The sequence below is a fragment of the Cadophora gregata genome (genome assembly GCF_030347475.1).
Source record: "Cadophora gregata isolate MNR1 chromosome Unknown scaffold_1, whole genome shotgun sequence".
NCBI classification, from domain to species: domain Eukaryota; kingdom Fungi; phylum Ascomycota; class Leotiomycetes; order Helotiales; family Ploettnerulaceae; genus Cadophora; species Cadophora gregata.
Window position 1 is genome coordinate 551,608 of NW_026695924.1, and position 19,452 is coordinate 571,059.

The following is a 19,452-nucleotide window of genomic DNA, read 5'->3' on the forward strand; positions in this document are numbered from 1 at the left end:
AGACGAAGCGTCCGTCGGCACAGGGGGACAGGGGGACAGGGGGACAGGGGGACAGGGGGACAAAGCCAAGAAAAGCCAAGAGAAGCCACCCAACCCGAGCCACAGTGCGAGAGTTCGCAGAAGCAGTCGCCAGACTCGCCACAGGGAGTTTAGCTAGCCCGCGTTGGGTCTAGTCATACCTAGGTATGCTCTGGGGGATGACATCCGGGGAGTCGGTGACAGTCCTCTGTGCACGGCTGTACTGTAAGTGACATTTCCTGGGCACTATCAGTGCGTAAATAGAAACAAAATAAACTACAAAAGCGTATTTGATTCTTCGACTGCTTTGTAATAACCATACTGTATACTTACCAACCTGTTGAAACAAAAGGCAATTCAACCAATACAAGGACAGATTTCAAGGCTGGGCTTCAAATCCCATCAGTCAGTCACTGAAACCCAGCCCAGCCCAGCCCAGCCCAGCCTTCCCTGCCATCTGAACAGCGGACCATCCCGGCCGCCCATAGCGCCAGACCTACCCTACCCTACCTACGAGCATCTGGGAGCCCATCCCCAGCCCACCCTATCCCAGCTTTCCAGCTTTCCAGGTTTCTTCCCTCCGACCCAGATGAGGAGACCAAAATAATTGGCCGTGCTAGTGAACCAACCTCCTCATATCGACGTGTTGGCCGTCTATCCTCTGTACCTCTGCACTTGCTGCAGCTTCATTGACTTCATGTTGCTACCCGCTTCTATTCTCAGCTAACCAAACGATGCATCTGCGAAGCCTATACCGCCATTGCATGTCCTGAAGACCATCTTTTTCTTCCGGCGCAAGGCCAGACGAGTAAGCATCAGCAGAGCTGGTCTATGACGACGGGCTAGCTTGCGTTTTTACCCATCGCCCAAAGACGATCAGATGTCCTGAAGAGCTTCTAGGACTATCATTGAGCACATTTACAGCTTGAACACTCCTCTTCGTATTTCAGACCAATTGCAAATCATCTTGCGCCGACACTCCTCGTCCCTCCAGCGCAATGTCAGCTCCATACTGGGGGCAACTGCCTCCTCCCAAGATCTCCCGTCGAGAGCGAGAAGAAGAACGAGAGCATGCTCAGAGAGGAAACAACGACCTCTCAATCAACACCAATATGACAGGCGACCGTTTGTCCAGTAACTACCCTTCCCAGCCGAGTTCAAGACATAATCGATTCTCCAACCAGACCGATGCGCCGACCATATCTACCCAGAGCCCTTTCGCATCTCCAATAGCCTCGGAGTTTCGTGGAGACGGGCTGGCACCTCGACCGCCTTCATATCAACCTGGCGTATCGGATACCGCATACAGTAGGGACTATCTAGAGAAGCGAAGGAGGAGGCAGAGTCGGGAACAGTACGAAGACCCAGCAGCAGGTCCTCCACCTGCGGCCCCAGACGTCCCCAGAGCTCCTCCGGTCAGCTACAAGCAACCATACAGTAACGGGGGATCATCGCACGCTCCAGGTCGGTCTGCGTACGTTGAGGAGGACAGAAACATCAGGCGAGAGCCGAGTAATGGGAAAGCCCCGGTTCGATACAGTGGAAGTCAAAGACAAACACGGAAAGACTCACTTTCTGAAGCGGAAGAACAGCGACGCAGGTAAGCACTACTCCAATGTCGCCAAAAGCTTTTGGGATGACATTGAAAACTGATTTTCTGCAGAGAGTGGGCACCAGACCGGTCTCCTCTTCAGAGGTTAGAACTGACGCTTGATAGCATCACCAAGGAAGAGAAGCGAGCTCGAGTTGAGGAAGCCGAATTGCTTGCCAGAGAGACAAAAGCTGGCCGTGGTGGGGATCGAGCTGCTCAGAACTCAGTCCGGTTCAGGAACCCTCCTGTCGCAAAAGCTCCTGCTGAGGCAGCACCACAACCACAAACCCTTCCAGAAGCCGGCCTGGTACGGAATCTGAGCAATAAACAGAAAGACCAGTTACAGCGAAGTGGCACTGTGGAGAGGACTCGGCCTGTGGATGCTGGCAGTGGACCGAATGCTGGTATGTTTCATATTCTACGACCATGCAAGACATTAATTAGTCTTGAGATGGGAAGGATTCTAAGTGGTATACTAAATGATTCTAGGATTCGACTACAGGGCCCAACCACAGCAAGACGTAATAGATGTACAGAGACAGTCCGAAACCACTCCGCAACGCAAAACAAGCTCTCGTGATCGATCCTATATCCCAGTTCCTGTCAGTGGGGTCAACCGAAGTGGTAGTAATAAGCTTCGTAAGAATCCACCGGATGACCCATGGCATAATCAGCGAGCAGACGCTGAAAGACAGTATCCGGATATCATTGTACCTCGGAAGCAATCTGTTGGGAGTGGTCCATCCAGGGACACTGCATTCAAAAGCCATCCTCAGAGTTCCAGGGAGAAGGAGCTGCCTGTCCTACCCCGAGACGCACAGCACTACCCTGTTCAGGATCACGACATCGAACGTCTGGATCTGGAAGGTATGGAAGATAAGCCTGTACGACGACCGAGTAAGGTGGAACGATTAACTGGCGCAAGTAACCCGAGATCTGTACCGACTGGCAATGTTCGGACCGAGCGAGTCATGGTAAGTTGATGTCTTTTGTTTGCTTGACAGCAGGATCTAGCCGTTGGTTTTCCACACCGACGCAGGTTGAATGCTGCGGGTTGTTTGTTTGTGTAATGATATCCAGCTAATTATTTCTTCAGGTAAATGGTGTCCAATATGATGTTCCACCCAAAGCTACAGCCGACCTTGCCCGTGAAAAGCCTGGGGACCATCACCACTTCTCAAATCTCATCCACCACAAGCATGAAAACGTTTCTGGCCAGGGTGTTTATGTCGCTCCGAGACGCTTGGACGAATGGAAAAAGGGTGGCGTCGCTCTTCTTTCCGGGGCGCTACTCGACCTCGATATCAAGGAACAGACCGAAGAAGAAAAGGACAAGGCCTGGTGGGAAGCAGGAAATACTGGCACCAGGAGGCGAAGCAGTACTAAACAACGAAAAGCTGAAGCGTATGATGGAGAATACGACAGCAATACCGGTATGGAATCCCAACCTTCTTATACTGGGGAATGCCCAGGATGTCTTTGTGAGCAACAGTATCGCGAGAATGCTGTCAAGCCGCGCGATCGACATCTTGTCGGCTATGACAAGAGAACTGGGGACAAAGTGGAACCTGGGCCTCAAGATGATAATCAATTGTCTGCAGAGGGCTCTTCACTCAGACAACCTAGTTTCCTTCGCAATTTACCGCAAGAATCTATTTCCGATAGTAAAGCACATTTGCTAACCTGTGAGATGCGGTCTATCCGCGTTCGCCCAGATATAGCTCCCACCAGATTTAAACCGCGGTTGTTCCTCAAAAGTGGACCTATGCTGCGATATTGTGGCATGCGTCGCGAGAAGGTTAAGAGTCGTTCCACCAGGAACCAAGTCCTTCCCGATCGTGAGATTTGGAGGGGTAGTGTCATGATTGTTACCCAGGATGCACACTCATCATACGAGCTCGCTCCGACACTTCGATTGTTCCTACAACCAATGGACTTGCTTCCTCCACCTCCGGCACAGGTTGATGGTGAAATCGACGAGCTTGCCCCAGAGTATGTGGATCCAATTGCGGGACTTCCAAAAATTGGTAGAGATGGCAGGACACTCTATGTCCGTCCTATTGATCATCTGGAAGAAATGAAGGACTTGTCTAGAGAAGAATCGGATGATGGACTCTTCGAGATGCATAGAAGTCCACTTGATGGGACGGCCGAACGAAATCCAGCATGTAATAAGCCACATTACGACGGAGAAAAGGCGGGCAAGTACAAAGAAGTTCGAGGGTTTCGACTACACGCTGAGCAGAATGTTACTTTCTGGAGATTCAACATTGAGATTGAGCTTCGATCAAAGCAACAACGTATCGCCTACCGCATCAACCGCGGTCCTGCTACAGCTTTCTGGGTTCCAGCTCGTGGGCAAGCTATGAATATCATGTTTTCCAGCTGTAATGGTTTCAGTCACGACATCGACCCAAACGCATTCTGTGGCCCTGACCCGCTGTGGCGAGATGTCCTGAATACACATCAGACACAACCATTTCATGTCATGCTTGGAGGAGGCGACCAGATCTATAATGATCGTGTCATGGAAGAAACCACAATCTTCAAACAGTGGCTAGATATGAAGGATCCTCGCCATAAGGAGAGACTCCCGTTCACAGCAGAGTTGCAGCATGAGCTCGAGGTGTTCTACCTCAACCGTTACAGCATGTGGTTCTCACAAGGTCTGTTCGGTCTTGCAGTCTCACAAATTCCCATGATCAATATTTTTGATGATCATGATATCATTGATGGATTCGGGTCGTATCCTGACAGTTACATGCGCTCACCAATTTTCTCCGGGCTGGGCTCTGTAGCCTTCAAGTACTACATGTTGTTTCAGCATCAAAGTAGTATCGATGAAGGGGAGGACACCGAGCCAAGTTGGATTCTTGGAACTCAGCCTGGTCCTTACATCAAGGAACTGAGTCGAAGTGTCTTTACGAATTTAGGTCGTGAGATTGCCTTCTTGGGTCTCGACTGTCGTACTGAGAGAATGTACGATGAGATTGTGAGTGCGGAAACGTACGACAAGGTTTTCGAGAGACTTGAAAAAGAGATCATCAAGGGAGAGACCAAGCATTTGATTGTGTTGGTTGGTATCCCGGTGGCCTACCCGCGGATGGTTTGGTTGGAAAATATGTAAGTGGGATGAGTATCTTGTTATTGAACCTCTGCTAACATCACTTAGTCTCACGTCCCGGGTCATGGAGCCTATTAAAGCTTTGAGTAGAGCAGGAATTCTTGGCAAGAAACTCCTTAACCATATGGATGGCGGTGTGGAAATTCTTGATGACCTGGACGATCATTGGACTGCCAAACATCACAAGGAAGAACGGAATTGGTTTATTCAAGAGCTTCAAGATCTAGCCGCCATGAAGTCTGTCCGGATCACCATTCTTGGGTATGTCGAAAAATCCCATTCATTCTTCACATTACTGACTTTCAAAGTGGCGATGTTCATCTTGCAGCAATTGGACAATTCTACTCCAATCCCAAACTTGGCATCCCCAAAGACCGAGATTTCCGTTATATGCCAAACGTTATCTCCTCAGCCATTGTCAACTCTCCTCCGCCTGAGACATTAGCCGATCTACTCAACAAGCGAAATAAAGTCCATCATCTTGATGCCGAGACTGATGAGGACATGATTCCAATCTTTACTCACGACGTTAATGGGAAGCCCAGGAATAACAAACGTTTACTAAACCGCAGGAACTGGTGCTCAATTCGCTTGTACGACCCAGAACTTACTCCACCTGCCACACCACAGTCAGATGGGCCACCATCACCTCCTCCTCGTGGTGGACTTCTTCGTCGCTTATCATCTTCTCGTGGACCAAGCTACCGACCTGACGCTGCAGCACCTGTTGCAAATAAGGGATTTTTTGGTAGACGTGAGCCTGCTGCACCGCCTTTGTCCAGTCCTGGTTTCTTTGCACGACGCAACTCAACATCACATCGTACATCGACTGATTCTGAGCGGCCTGGTATGCTTACCCGGACATTGTCACTGTCACGAAAAGACTTCATGCCAGGGAATCTGTTCCGACGCAATAGCAAGCGACGCCGTCCAGATGATGGTGGAATCAATGGATATGGAGCAGATAGTGATGATGACGTATCATATCATGATCAACCTAGATCGGGATTACGTGGAGGCAGTGGTGGTCGTGATTCTGACGATGGCTACTTTCCTACCATGCCTCACACAGGCGGTCGCGCCGCAACAAATCCAGTAGCCGAAGCATCTACATCCATCGCAGGAGCCAAGCCCCAGCAAGGTTTCCAACGAAGCCAGTTCCACCGCACACCCACCGGACTTTCAGCCAAACAGCTCAAGAAGTCACCAAATCAGGAGGTCAATCTCGAAGGTGGACTCGATATCTGTCTCAATATGGAAGTCAACCCTAAGGATCCAGCGGGTATCACTAGTCCGTACCATCTACTAGTGCCGGCTCTCTTCCATGAGGAACCACCTGTCAAGGCGGGTGCTAGTAGAAGTCGAAGTCGAAGCAGGAGTAGGAGTAGGAGCGGGAGTAGGAGTGGGACTGGGAGTAGTAGGAGTGGTTCTAGTGAGGTGGGTGGGCAGAGGCAGAGGCGGGCGCAGCCGGGCGGCGTGTTGAAGAGGCGGAATACTTTTACGAGGGGGAAGGGGAAGGGGAAAGAGCAGGAGCAGGGGAGGAGGTGAGATGGTTTATGACGGATGAGGGGTGAGGGACGAGGGACGAGGATGAGGGATGAAGAGTGATGGGACGTTGGATTCATGAATGGTTGGAAGGAAGGAGGGATAGTAATGCATGGCATGTGTCATTGAAGAAATGGATTTCATGATGTCTTCTTTGGAGCTCGAAGTTGGAAGTTGGAAGTTGGATGGAGCAGTGTTGGATTGGATCCATTCAGTATACCCTTTTTTTGTTGAGATAGGATACTTTTTATGGTAAATAACCTTTTTTTACTTGGTTGGTTGGTATTTATATTTTTTTTTCGGACTCCTCTTCTTTTTCTCCTGGTGACAATGTAGCCATTTTGTGCGGTAATGGTTGGAGGGATGTGGTGAACTGCCTGCCGTGCTGGAGAATGAAGGTGGATCTGAAAGAAAACAAATAAGCGAGGTTTGTCTCGCGATTACGATGAGGTGCTAGATGTGTACCTCGATATGTAATTATACTGAAATGAAATGCAATGAGGTGGTACTTGTCTCTTCTAGATAACTAGATCCCTACTTATGGGGCCCCAGGCATTTTGTTCAGAGATGAGAGGGTACGTTTGGGGGTGTTTGGGGTGTTTGCCTATACTTGAGTACACATAGTAGTCTGTAGGACGATAGTTGAGGACTTTGAATTGCAGAAGCCGGGATATGCAGGGAGAGAAGGATAAGAGTGGGAAGGGTTGATAGGTTGAGATGATGTGGTGTGATATCGTGTGGGATGGTATGTTATTTAGGAGTGGGTTTTGGGACGGTGGATATGGCTCGTAAGAAAGAGAAGGGGGGTTGGATTCCATGGTGTGGATTTTTCTTGGACACGAAGCTTTTGAATGCTGGACGTTGATAAAATGTGGATTGGGATTTATCGCTTCTAGAACTGGAGAAGAACGGTTTGTTTAATTTCGTGGACATCTGCAGCATGAGAACAGATAATTATAATAGGAAACTGTGGGTGGCGCCCACAGTTTGAGATGCAGTCAGACGGTGAGCTCGAGGAAGCCACCTGATGTGGGTATTGAGAGAAACTCTAAGAGTTACAAGTGCCATGTATTTTTCTTGCCTTTTTGTTACAGTGCATAGTGGATTTTGTAATATTAGCCTAAGCTAGATTGCAAGAAAATGGGATACCTAGCGGTGATCGATTCAACAGTCACTGCAACATCTCGCTTGAGATAAACAAACAGTCTTGCTTTGATTTCCCTCGATACTCAACCATACTCATCCAGTTCTGGACTCCAGATCCGAAAATAACATGTGAAAATCCCAATTGTTTATCAAATGACGAGATTGATTGCCAGATATTCATTAAGCGGGCCTTGCAGGTGAATGAATCAGATTTCAAAGCCTGACAGACAACAAACAGATCGAAAAGATTAAGCGAGCGAACCCCTTACGCATGTCAACACTCTCGAGATTCACAATGAAATTCCCGACCCAGCTTCGAATCACTACTTGTCTTGACAGTGTCGTCGACCTATACCAAAAAACACACTATAAGAAAACAAAATTTGCGAATCACAAAGAAAGATGTCGGCGTACTCGGCAAGCATCTACTCGGTAGATGAAGATGGAGTTTCGCTGCCCGCGGCTTTACCTCCTCCTCCTCCTCTTCCACTATCATCTCGCCGACGAGTGGCTGCTGGGCCGTTTTCCCGCCCTACTCCTCCTCTTCCGCATTTTATCTTCCCGGCTGCCCCTTCTCCACCTCGCTCTCGCCCTCTACCACATTTTGTTTATCCTGCTTCTCCTCCCGCCCCTGCTCCTCTTGCCCTACCTTCCCCTCCCATCTCCTCCCGCCCTCCACCACCTCCCACTATCATCCCACGTCAATCTCCTCCTCCTCTCACCACCACATCCCACCCCTCCCGACCCGCTGGGTCCGGCCCACACCTAGCCGACTTCTTCATCGGAGGCAGACACGGCACCGGCCTCACCCAACTATCGGACATCGCCCGCCTCGCCGACGAGACTCTCTCCGCCATAGAGAAACATAGCAAGACCGGCACCCTCATGGGCAGCATCAAGACGATGTTGCATCACACGCCAGAGTTCGTGGCTGGGTTGAAGGAGTTGGCGGAGATGGTGAAGGAGGTTGCGAGGGCTGTTGAGGAACTGGGGTTCTTGTGGGGGATTGAGTTGTTTAGGGTGCATGGGTCGTTGGGGACTGTGAGTTATTTTTTTTTTCTTTCTTTTTTTCTTTTCCTAGCTTTGGATGTTTCTACCCGGTTTTTGATTCTTGTATGTACTGACTGGATTTCAGACATTAAAAGCTCTTCGGAGCATGACATTCGGGCTCTTTGCCGTGGTCTCTCGTGAGAAGAAGCTGCCGAAACTTGTGAGAGCGAAAGTGTTGGAGTACTCTGGGAAGCTGCACTATGAGCTGGAGAGATTGGTTCGGGGCTTTGAGACTCTTCTTGGGGCTCGGCTTGTGGAGTATGAGGTTATGTTGAAGAAGATTAAGGATGTGCGGTCGGTGCTGAGGAAGCAGGAGGGGATTGAGGATCCGAGGAATGCGTAGAGGGGTTTTGGAGGGGGGCGATTTCTGACGCCGCTTTGGGATTTCGCCTGGGGTTTGGGGGAGTTTGAGAGGATTTGGGACGTGGGAATGGAGAGAAAGAAATGTTCGGAGATGCATTCGGTGGACAAAATTTAAATTTCGTTTTTCTCTTGGGCTCTACATAAACTACCCAATGCAATGACTGAATGGGAAAAGGCAAACGAAAAACAACGTGTGAAGCAGTTCTTGAAGCCCCTAAACACGATAATGCTTTTTTTATAGTGGAAAATGCGCCAAATTGAAATACTCGAACATAGAAAAGGAAACAACCTAAACAACTGGGTTTGGATGTCTAACAAGTAGAGCGTGGTTAAAAGGTAGAAAAGCTTACCGAGCAATAGAAAACCGTATAGTACTCACAGGTGACACTCGAATCATCTGCAATGGATTTCGAAAATTGTGATTTTATTCTCGAGATGGAAGGTTGAAAGTGAAAGGTGAGGTTGGAGGAGAGTTCAGCTTATGTAATCTAACCCACCAACGAAGTACGCTAAGATTGTCGCATTTCAAAATTTTGGCTTCCCGATAAGAAAATACCTGCCCCATCCACCTCAGAGCTCTCTCCTCGCAATTCCTTCTACCACACCACAAATATGGACGCCCACGCGCTCCTCACATCCCAAGGATGGCGCGGAACCGGCAATTCTCTTCATCCAACGAGCAACACAATCGGGCTCTCACGACCTCTCCTCGTATCCAAGAAAGTCGATAACCTGGGTATCGGCAAGAAGCAGCACAGAACAAGCGATATGTGGTGGATGAACGCATTCGACAGCTCGTTGAAAGGCCTTGATACGTCGAAAGACGGGCAGGTCATACAGACTGTGACGAGTGGTGGACTGGATATGGTTCAGAAAGCCGGCGCGAAATGGGTTGGCAGTAAAGGCGGGCTGTATTCAAGTTTTGTAAGGGGTGAGGGGTTGGGTGGTACGATTAATCCGGAGGAGAGTACAGAGAGTGAGTCTGGGAAGGATGTTGCTAGTGGTAGTGGGGAGAAAAAGACGAAGAGGGGTGGGGAGGAGGAAAGTAAAGAAGAGAGGAGGGCGAGGAAGGCGGCGAAGAAGGCGCTGAAGGCTGAGAGGGTAGAATTGGTTATAGAGGAGTCTACACCGACTCAGACGGACTCCGAGACGAAAGAAGAGCGAAAAGCTCACAGAGCTGCGAAAAAAGCCGGGCAAAAGGTTGAAGAGAGGGTGGTAGAGGTTGAGGTAGAATCTGCACAGAAGTCTGAGACGAAAGAAGAGCGCAAGGCGAGGAAAGCTGCAGAGCGTGAGGCAAAGGAACAACAATCGAAAGTTGTCGACGAGCCAACAGATGACGTCGAGATGGCAGATGTACAGGAAACAAAAGAGGAACGAAAAGAGCGCAGGCGGCTGAAGAAGCTTGCAAAAGAGGCACAAGAAAAGCAGGGATCGACAGATGATTCCTCAGAGAAAGCCAAAAAGAAGAAGCGAAGGAAGGATTGAGTCTTACATTCTGGCATAAGCGCGGCGTTTTGGAGCATTAGACGGATATAAAACTGTAGAGATTCTAGAGTTCTTTTCTAAATCATGGCTCTTTTGGTATCTTGCCGGGTTTGTTCGACAATAACCAGGGCCTCCTCTCCCAGAATTCATCTTTGATGATGTCTACGTGCTGAACTGTGATTCTTGCTTTGGCTCTCCGCTTCTTATCCTTTTCCTCTTGGGTTTTGGAGAGTGCTGTTTCTTCTACTGTCTTGGCTGAATCTTCGTCGACAATTTCTGGGGCTGTTCCTGGCTCGACCATTTCGTACTGTGTAAGGCATTAGAGACAGCTGTGGAGGGCAGAAGCAGAACTTACGTCTCGAAATACTACACTGCCTTTCTTGTAGATCTCAGGCTCATTATTGTAGTTGATCTTGAACCTTGAGAATAAGATCTCGTTCTTGTCTGCAGACAGTGACCCCTTCAGAAGTCAGGTCAAGTCTCACCATGCTTGGGGTAGGGAGACTCACGGCCAACTCCTTCTCTGCACTCTTGGCATCAAATCCGCCATTCTGGATCAACGCCCAGAAAGTCGTGTTGTAAAGATTATTGATATGACCTTACTCTAATCAGCGCATGCCTAAATGCCGAAAGGAAGTACTCACAATCAACCTGTCTCCAACTCATATAATCCCTCAGATTCTGGACACTCGGATATTGCACAGCCCGACCATCGAAACTGGGTAACGGCGCTGTGAGAGGTAGATCTGGGAAATGCGTAGACCAGAGATGGACGTAATATGCTGTGAAAGTTGAGACGATTGTTGTTACCAGTTTACTAATCCAATCAATATGCTGATATCTCAATGTCAATATGAGGGGAAGAGTCATACCTTGACCGCCTTTCGAAGAGAGCACAGGTTTTGTGGAAGACGAAGCTATGTACATCAGAGTCCGATTTCTATTGAGATTCGACGAGGCAGAAATGTACCTATACTCATCACTTATACCGTACGCGATGACAATATCCGGTAACTCATTCATGACTGCCATAGCAGCCGCATTCATGAGATCCAGTGCTCGACGGTCATTGGGTTTCTCGAATGCATATTTATTTGAGAACCTGAATCGCATGAGCACAGAACTTAGGGGATGGGGAGGAGACATACTTGTGGAAACCTCGACCATCGATCCGAACTATGATCCACGTGTTTGGAATGAGGAGGTCTGGTTGCTCGAAATTCTTCACGTACTCGTACCTGGTAGTTCAATGTAAGTATATGAGCTAATAATTTAGAGAGATTTCATTCTACTTAGAGTTCGCCATCGTGAGGTGTTGTGGGGTTGGTACAAGCCGAACAGGTGTCAGAGAGGTTGATGTGAAGATGCATAAAGTTCCAAGCGAGATGTGGAAGAAATCCGAAGGGACTAAACAGAGGCTGAAATGAGGCAAAATCAGATATCTGTCAAACTTTGTAATCAAATCTAATTTCAAAATGCAGTAGAAAATACAGCTGGCCTGTGAGCTTAACCCTAAGTTTTGCAAGGAGGATCAAAATTGAATATAGTCATGTGTGTTTCACGTGACTTGAATCACATTTTTGGGTCCATTTTACCCAGTCGTGGATTTAGGATATCGCGTGGACATGATGAATTTAGTATGGGACGGTTTTAAGAGAGATGTGGTTTGAAGCCCTGCACTTACATCGCTGATGGAAAATATCTTGCAATAACTCAATAGATACATTTGATGCTGCCACTTTCTACTAGTAATGTGCGTATTGAATCTCCTAGGCACTTCCCATCTTATCAAAGACATCGACAGAGGCAAAAGCACTACTTGTCCATCTCAAAATTTGTACAAGCATATCCGACAACTCCAGCTACTCCAGAAATGCCCCATAGATCCTGAACGCCAAACCCATGAACATGTTCAGTCTGACATGGCTGTATCAAACTTGTGAACCGCGTACATACTTGTCTGGTAAGGACAACCCGGACTACTTCTGTTCCTGCCCTACCACAAGAACGAACACCGGTATCTGCGAATTACAATCCTCTTTAAACACGTTACTCCACATCCTCATCTGCCGTTCCAAGTAGGTAACTCAGCAGCCTGCTGGGTATTATCCGAATTCAACTCCGCCGGATGCGCAACCGGCGCGTCCAACTCTCCTGGCCTCTCGTTGTGTAATGGTTTTCCTTCCGTCTCATAAGTCTGCTGCGAAACAGGTTCGTAAGGTGGCGTTGGTTCTTGCATAGAGGATTGTGCTGCTCGTTTCCGTCTCTTCAGGAGGAAGAATCCAAGGATGAGGAGGGCGGCCAGAGCTGCCACACCCACGCCTGCACCTATACCGGCTTTTGCACCAGTTGAGAGGCCGGAACTGCTTGATGAGGTGGGAGCAGGTGAACTTGTTATTGAATTTGAAGGCAAGGGTGTTGATGTTCCTGTAGGTGTCTGTGACGAACGATTAGCGAGATCTCGAAAATTAAACGGGCAACACATACAATAACTGTTGCGTAGTTCGTATTCTGTATCTGTCCTAACTGTTTGAAGGAGAACCTCTGTCCATCCTGTGGCGCCGTAATATTCGAACTCATTGCCATCAAGCTATTCCGTTTCTTCTCCAAATGCCACGCTGTTCCATTCGCCGCATTCGTCATGAAAAACGTTCCATCTCCCCATGGCTGTATCTGCCAGAACATAGAAGAATCGGCTATACTCGCGTTCGTCATCAGCGGTACTGTCTTCCCTGGGGTGTCTTCATTGGCTTGGAATTTGACGGTCAGGTAACCTAATGGGCCGGAGTCTTTCGATCGCAGGACATAATATGTTGAGTTGAAGGGGTAGAGTTGCCATAATTGTTGAGCTTTCGTGGTGTTTGTTTCGGTGAAAAATATTGCGCCTGTTAGGCTGTTGTTGTACAGACTTGTGCCTGATGCTGATTGTCCTCCATCTGCTGAGTCCCCAATATATATTTGTTGCCAGTGATCGCTTGCAAAATTCGCCATTTTGCTTGTCCACACCTATTCGTATCTTCAAATCGTTTCTCAATTTCGTTGACTCGCAAACGCCGAACCAAAAAGAAAGGAAGGGAATGAGACATGCTTGCGTGGGAGATGAGTATGTAATAAACTAAGGAGCAGGCGGCGCAGTATTATGAACGCATGGCTTGTCTATCACAAAGGAGGAAATAGGATGGTGGTATCGCCATCTTGGCAGGCACTAATAGCTGACAGGAGTACAGGAGCTGCTTGATCTGCAGTGCAATCAATGCTCTTCAACTGTAATAATGCATTACTTGGATATTTAAAGAGATGTGTGAACTTGAGACGAAGAGCAGAGACAACATGTGGAAATCTATCGAGACAGGCAATATCAAGCATACTTCTGTTCGCTCGAGTCAGAATTCCCATTGTGACAAAAACTGCATTTAAAGAACATGGACTTTGGAAAGGGTAAAGATCGAAGCATTTCATGTAGCCAAGGTTTTAGCTCCCATCCTTACGATTCCGAGTATCTCATTGGGCTACTCGTACGAAGCTTAGTTTCCACTGGATGTGGCTGAGGCTCCAGATCAGCCTCAACCCTGCCATTACCAAAATAACCGAGATCCAAAATAGCTTGTTCTCTCTTATCTTGTTCGTCGTGAGGGGAAAGTCGATGGTGAAAATATAAATTCCTTCATTGTGGAGCTAGTTCTTGAAATCGAGCTTGAGTGATTCGGGATGTTGGCGCTTACTTCAAGAGGTGCAAAGGCGCACCTTAATACATATGGATTGCTGAAAGTGCTGGGAATACTTTCCGAACAAATTGTTAAGAACTTGAAGGCCATACTCCTCGGCGGCCGAAATCAATAGAGGCGTCGCCTTCCAATCTGGAGTGTTTCATATCTCATGCATTCAACTATACAGTTGTAAGAACACTAGCGTTCTTATACCAGGTCAAAAGCGGATTCTCTCCATTCTTCGTCTCCGTCTCCTCGACATATGCCCATCTTCTCAGGAACTCTTCATGTGAGAGGACACGCGTGAGCTTGCCTGTGATCGCTCTGTACATCATTTCCATGACATTGAAGTCTGTAGGAAAGAGGATATCAAAATAGCCTTGATGCACCTGTAGAATATCAGCTGACAAGTTTAATGCAATGAGAGAAAGTAGGACTTACCAAAGGCGTTGTGACAGGTACAGTCCTCCTCTTATACCTTGTCTGCACAACCGGCGCATTAATCCCTTTGATCGTGTCCGGCAAATCATGGAAATCACTCGTTAACAACCGATGACTTGGAAAGTACGTTCCAAGAATATCGAAAAACTGCATCAGTCTCGTGGGAATATATTCCGGATCACTCAGATTCGGCGCAAAAGGCACAACGTTACGTAGCTTCCGTAATATCTTGCTTTGGTGTAGTGGCAAGGGGTAACGACCTCCTGTTGCAGCATGCCGAACTCTCAAGAAACGTGAGGCTACCGGATCAATATTTGGAACGTAGAACTCGAAGAAATCTCCTTTTGAGTCGATCAAAACTGTTCCCTGGAGTGGCTCCTCAGTAGCAGGATCGTAACGAATAGAATCGTGCGCGAAGTTGTCAAAAACTTCCATGGCTAGGAAGTAACAAGGCGCCGGTACTACTTGGTCCCATGCGAAAATAGATTTGTTGATAATCTCCACCTTGTTCGAATGACCCCTCGAATCCGCCGTCCGTAACAACTGATTCTGTTGCAATTTCGCAAGGTTGGACGAGATTTCGATGATCTTGAACTTTGTCCGGTGGTAGACATGTGGTTCTACTTCTCGGATGTAGTCCAGAATATTGAGCATGAGGGTTCCGTTTCCTGCACCCATCTCGTAGATGATCAGGTCATGGTATGGGTATTGGGATAGTTTGTAATTGGCGACCAAGTACCGTGCTATAGCTTCTCCATAGTACGGACGAAAAAGCTCGGTGGGTGTATGCCATAGCTGCCGCGTCTCATTGGGATCCTTCTTGTCTAAGTTGTCCTCAAATTCGGTATACCGCTGTCCAAGTAAACGGTGGAATTCCGGTTCGTCTTGAATATTGTTGAAGTTAAATGGCTCTCCTGGTGTGAAAATGACCACTTGTTTCGAGAAGTACCCATAGGAAGGATTGTATAGCGAGTCTGCGAAGGCTGTGAGTCCTGATCTGTGCTCTGGATGAAGACTATACCTTCTATGAAGTCCCTCGTGAGCATCTTCACTCTCCTCGGCCGCTCCCTCCGCCCTCTCAGCTGGTCTGCGGTCACCATTGGGTATTTCTCGTATTCTACCGACATGTCCGTAGGAAACAGGTCTGTCCTCTGCTGCCAATGACTCTCATTGCGACTCATCCCATCCCCTCCCCCAGACACACATCGAACCTGCATGCGGCGCCCATGTCGTGCACTGTGTATCCGGAAGGGCACCGACGAATGTGCTATGAGAGATTGACAGGGCCGATGCGTAAACAGCTGTCTAAACAACCGCGAAATGATTGGGGAGTCCATAGAATGGCGTGTATTTACATTGCATGGTTTGAAGGTCGACGAGAGCTTCGGCGCGAGGTTCGAGATCGTGGTGGCCAAAGCTCCTCAAGATCCTTGTCAACCTTCTCTGAACCAACTTCCCCTCCAGCCCACCAATGTCTGTACATACTTGCGACAATGGACATAATGGAACGAGTTCGATGACAGGATGTCTATGAGCAATCATCCCAAAGCCTACGGCACTGCCGCCGTAGCAATTGCATTCACGGCCGGCATACTCCTGACGCTGGGCTTCAAAGATTTCTATCCCGACCTCGAATTACGTTACCAGCGACGTCGAGGGCAGAAATCCACGTCCACAGAGTCCAGACCTGGCAGTACCTACCTCCCACCTGTCAAGCTCGAAGACCACACACGTAGTGCGCGACAATCCGTAGTTGGCGCCCCAATCCCTCCCATACCAGAAGGCATTGAAGGCTGCATAGGCAATACGCCGCTATTTAAGATCAAGAGCTTGTCTGAAGCCACGGGATGTACCATTCTTGCCAAAGCGGAGTTTTTGAATGGTGCTGGAGGCAGCCCGAAGGATAGAGTGGCATTGAATATGATACGTATGGCTGAGGAGGAAGGGCTATTGGAACCTGGAAGGGGAGACACGATTTATGAAGGCACTGTTGGATCGACGGGCATTTCTTTAGCAACGCTGGCTAGAGCTATGGGGTATAAAGCATACATTTGCATGCCGAATGATCAGAGTAAAGAAAAATCGGATTTGTTGCATCATTTGGGAGCTATGGTGGAGAGAGTTACACCTGCGCCCATCACATCCACGGAACATTTTGTGAATCTGGCGAGGAGGAGGGCGTTAGAACACACGGCTTCTGGAGAGGATGATAGTCGAGGGTTCTTTGCGGATCAGTTCGAATCTTTGGCGAATTATAGAGCGCATTTGAAGAGTACAGGCCCGGAAATCTGGCAACAGACTGGTGGGCAGATTGATGCTTTTGTTGCAGGAGCTGGAACTGGTGGCACGGTTTCGGGAATTTCGGTTTATTTGAAGCAAGAGATGGGGATGGGTAAGGATCTAAGAGTAGTTCTTGCTGATCCTGAGGGGAGTGGGCTTTACAATAAAGTCAAGCATGGAGTCATGTTCTCTAATACTGAGAAAGAGGGGACGAGGAGGAGACAGCAAGTTGATACCATTGTCGAGGGTATTGGAATCAATCGGCTGACGGAGAATTTCGAGGCGGGGAGAGAGTTGATTGACGATGCTGTCAAAGTCACTGATGCTCAAGCTATGAGAATGGCAAGGTGGTTGGTGGAGAAAGACGGCATATTTGTGGGAAGCAGTAGTGCTGTAAATTGTGTTGCTGCTGTACTTACTGCTTTGAAGATGCCAAAGGACAGCAGAGTTGTCACTATCCTCTGTGACAGTGGAACGAGGCATTTGAGTAAGTTCTGGAAGAAGGTTGGAGAGACGGGGTTGGAGGAAGAACATGATCAGACTGATCTACTGTCCATGCTCGGTATCAAGGAAGGGAGATGAAGTTCAGTCGGTATTGCATCTCAATAATCGACCTCACCCTCTTCGCGGCTACTGCCAGTAGCACCCAGACCCTCAAAGTTGGCGTCAATTCCACAGTGACGAGTCGACGTTACAAGGAAGCAGAACTCAGTCACCAGCTATTTTGCAAGACGTTCTATTATCCTCTAGCACCAAATGCCAAGCCATGCGGCTAACAGGGTATTGCACAGAACGCCAGGAAGAGGCGCGAATGCAAAACGGAAGAATTATGAAACCTGAAACAACGCTTCTTGAAGTCATATTCTCTCATCAAACCGAAGCTCCCAAGTGCAAACCCCGAACCCCAAAGCCATCCATTAAGCACAAGGAAAGAAGTGAAATTTTGCATGCAGATACCCATGGACCAATCAACCAAGCACTCAACGACCCTTGCGGACATGCTGATACCCGAGCTCAAGAAAACTAGTATTGTCAGTAAACGTACGAAACCTGTGGTTCTCTGTATTCTTACCTTCCAGCGATTACCACACACTGTGCATTCACAGAAAGTAGTCATAGGTTCATCAGCACTGCGAGTTTGAGCCTGACTGTAGCTGACTTTCTTCTGACCACACTTTCCACACTTCAGCGCATCACTGACACTCTTCTCGGCCATCGGCACCTGCGCCTTCTTCATGTTATCCTTCTGAAGCTTTGCATCTTCCGCTTTGCGATACGAGGATTTCAGCTCTTCATGACCCATGACAACGAATTTAGATGGTGGAATCTCGCCAGATAGCACTTTTGGACCTAGCTCTCGGTTGTCCTTGTGCTTGAGATTTTGGAAGAGGGAGCGGAGCTTGGCGCGGTAGTCGGCGTTGTCGCCTTTGTATGTATCGTATGCTGCTTGCTCAATTTCCATGGCTTTGATCATGATACTCGTAGATGACTCCTCGCACATGAAAGCCAATCCGTTGTAGATGAGTCCAATACAAGCATCTCGAGATGGTGTGCCTGTCCGCGCAATATCCACCTTCTCTGTCTCCCAGCGCCTCTTTGTAACGTCGCCTTTGAATGACTTGCTCTCATTTGCAGGCGCTGGAGAGTTCGATTTTGGAGGTGATGATCCGGCAGGAGCTGCCACTTTCTTCTTGTGGCCACCCTGAACGATTTGCTTCCATTTTTGGACAATCTCTGAGGCGAGCTTTGCGACCTCCTTGTTGGGATTTGCCTTTTGCTTCGAAACAATGATACCAGCCTTAGTAGTCTGCAGACATGAGATCAGTCTTTGTTGCAGATAGTGAAGTGGCGCACATAGTCCTTCACATGTACTTTCAGGAATGCGAACGAGCTATAACGTACCCTTAAAAGCTCCTCGGTTGGAACAACATCCTTCTTCAGCGTTTCCAGCATGGTTATGATGACCGACGGGGGCTGCTTGTCTGCTAAGGCCTTCTGCAGCGAATGTATGCGCGTGCTGACTTCCTTTGCGTCCATCTTGAAGGCTTGCGATCTTTCCAAAGGTGTTAATTGTTTTGAAGCGTGTTGGTGTAGGAAGATTCGGGTGGGGCAGCTGTAGGAGGACAATTCGAGAACGAAGCTCTATGATCGCTAGCAGACTGAGAAAGTGAATGACTTGGGGTCAGAAGCAAGAGTCAAATTGTGTGGATGACGGCATAAATTTGGTAGATAAAGGTGAAGTTTGGTCGCAGCCTCGTCGGTTGATAGACGGCGTCGGCCTTTATTTTAGCGCGTTCGAGTCCGAAGCTTCCCCAGACAAATGTCTTCTTCTTTCATCTGGAAGCCATGCTCTTACCCGAAACACCATCTCAGCCTCATAATTCAGCAACGTAGACTTGAGTTTTTGACGCTCAATACCAGTTTTGTACAGAGCTTTTTGAACACTTGGAAACTCAGGACCCCTTTTCATTACCTATGTTATAGCGACTGCAACTCCCTGCAGGCTCAGCTGTCATTTTGCACCATCGAGCCGATGTGATGTGTTCACTTCATTTGCCCATGGCTAGCCACAAGCTCTAGGGAAACAGTCCTGTACAACTCTACTACTCTTGATCAGCTTGGAGCTGCGGGAATGCTCCAGACAGTCCAGTCCGTTATGTTTCTATCAATCTAAACACTTTCATTGGAGCACACGGTCAAAG

The 19,452-nt window shown here is 48.3% G+C and overlaps 8 protein-coding genes across 10 annotated transcripts; 4 read left to right on the top strand and 4 right to left on the bottom strand.

The window, feature by feature from the left end:
• Positions 1–559: 559 nt before the first annotated feature.
• On the top strand, positions 560–6,897 carry ONS95_000159 (uncharacterized protein). Its single transcript, XM_058493301.1, has 6 exons — positions 560–1,618; positions 1,682–2,013; positions 2,099–2,583; positions 2,706–4,732; positions 4,782–4,994; positions 5,042–6,897. Exons 1-6 carry the CDS (start codon positions 1,017–1,019, stop codon positions 6,279–6,281), a joined length of 4,899 nt encoding a protein of 1,632 aa, XP_058363501.1. The 5' UTR covers positions 560–1,016; the 3' UTR covers positions 6,282–6,897.
• Positions 6,898–7,826: 929 nt separating this feature from the next.
• ONS95_000160 (uncharacterized protein) lies at positions 7,827–9,296 on the top strand (the record flags this gene model as incomplete). Its single annotated transcript, XM_058493302.1, has 2 exons — positions 7,827–8,465; positions 8,560–9,296. 2 exons carry the CDS (start codon positions 7,827–7,829, stop codon positions 8,815–8,817), a joined length of 897 nt encoding a protein of 298 aa, XP_058363502.1. The 3' UTR covers positions 8,818–9,296.
• Positions 9,297–9,405: 109 nt separating this feature from the next.
• On the top strand, positions 9,406–10,322 carry ONS95_000161 (uncharacterized protein; the record flags this gene model as incomplete). The annotated part of the gene is made up of 1 exon (XM_058493303.1): positions 9,406–10,322. Exon 1 carries the CDS (start codon positions 9,450–9,452, stop codon positions 10,320–10,322), a length of 873 nt encoding a protein of 290 aa, XP_058363503.1. The 5' UTR covers positions 9,406–9,449.
• Positions 9,406–11,823, bottom strand: THG1 (tRNA-His guanylyltransferase). 3 transcript variants are annotated; one of them, XM_058493304.1, is made up of 7 exons: positions 11,615–11,823; positions 11,471–11,560; positions 11,293–11,424; positions 11,195–11,239; positions 10,967–11,139; positions 10,832–10,920; positions 9,406–10,782 (listed from the first exon to the last, which is right to left on the bottom strand). In XM_058493304.1, exons 1-7 carry the CDS (start codon positions 11,626–11,628, stop codon positions 10,642–10,644), a joined length of 684 nt encoding a protein of 227 aa, XP_058363504.1. In that variant the 5' UTR covers positions 11,629–11,823; the 3' UTR covers positions 9,406–10,641. The 3 variants fall into 3 exon arrangements, with proteins under 3 accessions (XP_058363504.1, XP_058363506.1, XP_058363505.1); XM_058493306.1 differs by having other exon boundaries at positions 9,406–10,629; positions 10,678–10,782; positions 10,832–11,139; XM_058493305.1 differs by having other exon boundaries at positions 10,141–10,629; positions 10,678–10,782; positions 11,471–11,823.
• Positions 11,824–12,384: 561 nt separating this feature from the next.
• On the bottom strand, positions 12,385–13,313 carry ONS95_000163 (uncharacterized protein; the record flags this gene model as incomplete). The annotated part of the gene is made up of 2 exons (XM_058493307.1): positions 12,385–12,759; positions 12,810–13,313. The coding sequence occupies 2 exons, from the start codon at positions 13,311–13,313 to the stop codon at positions 12,385–12,387; spliced, it is 879 nt and encodes a 292-aa protein (XP_058363507.1).
• Positions 13,314–14,208: 895 nt separating this feature from the next.
• ONS95_000164 (uncharacterized protein) lies at positions 14,209–15,597 on the bottom strand (the record flags this gene model as incomplete). The annotated part of the gene is made up of 3 exons (XM_058493308.1): positions 14,209–14,418; positions 14,471–15,444; positions 15,492–15,597. The coding sequence occupies 3 exons, from the start codon at positions 15,595–15,597 to the stop codon at positions 14,209–14,211; spliced, it is 1,290 nt and encodes a 429-aa protein (XP_058363508.1).
• Positions 15,598–15,944: 347 nt separating this feature from the next.
• On the top strand, positions 15,945–17,954 carry CYS12 (Cysteine synthase 2). The gene has a single exon (XM_058493309.1). It carries the CDS (start codon positions 15,995–15,997, stop codon positions 17,330–17,332), a length of 1,338 nt encoding a protein of 445 aa, XP_058363509.1. The 5' UTR covers positions 15,945–15,994; the 3' UTR covers positions 17,333–17,954.
• DST1 (RNA polymerase II elongation factor) lies at positions 17,765–18,787 on the bottom strand (the record flags this gene model as incomplete). The annotated part of the gene is made up of 3 exons (XM_058493310.1): positions 17,765–17,773; positions 17,823–18,557; positions 18,653–18,787. 3 exons carry the CDS (start codon positions 18,785–18,787, stop codon positions 17,765–17,767), a joined length of 879 nt encoding a protein of 292 aa, XP_058363510.1.
• Positions 18,788–19,452: the final 665 nt, after the last annotated feature.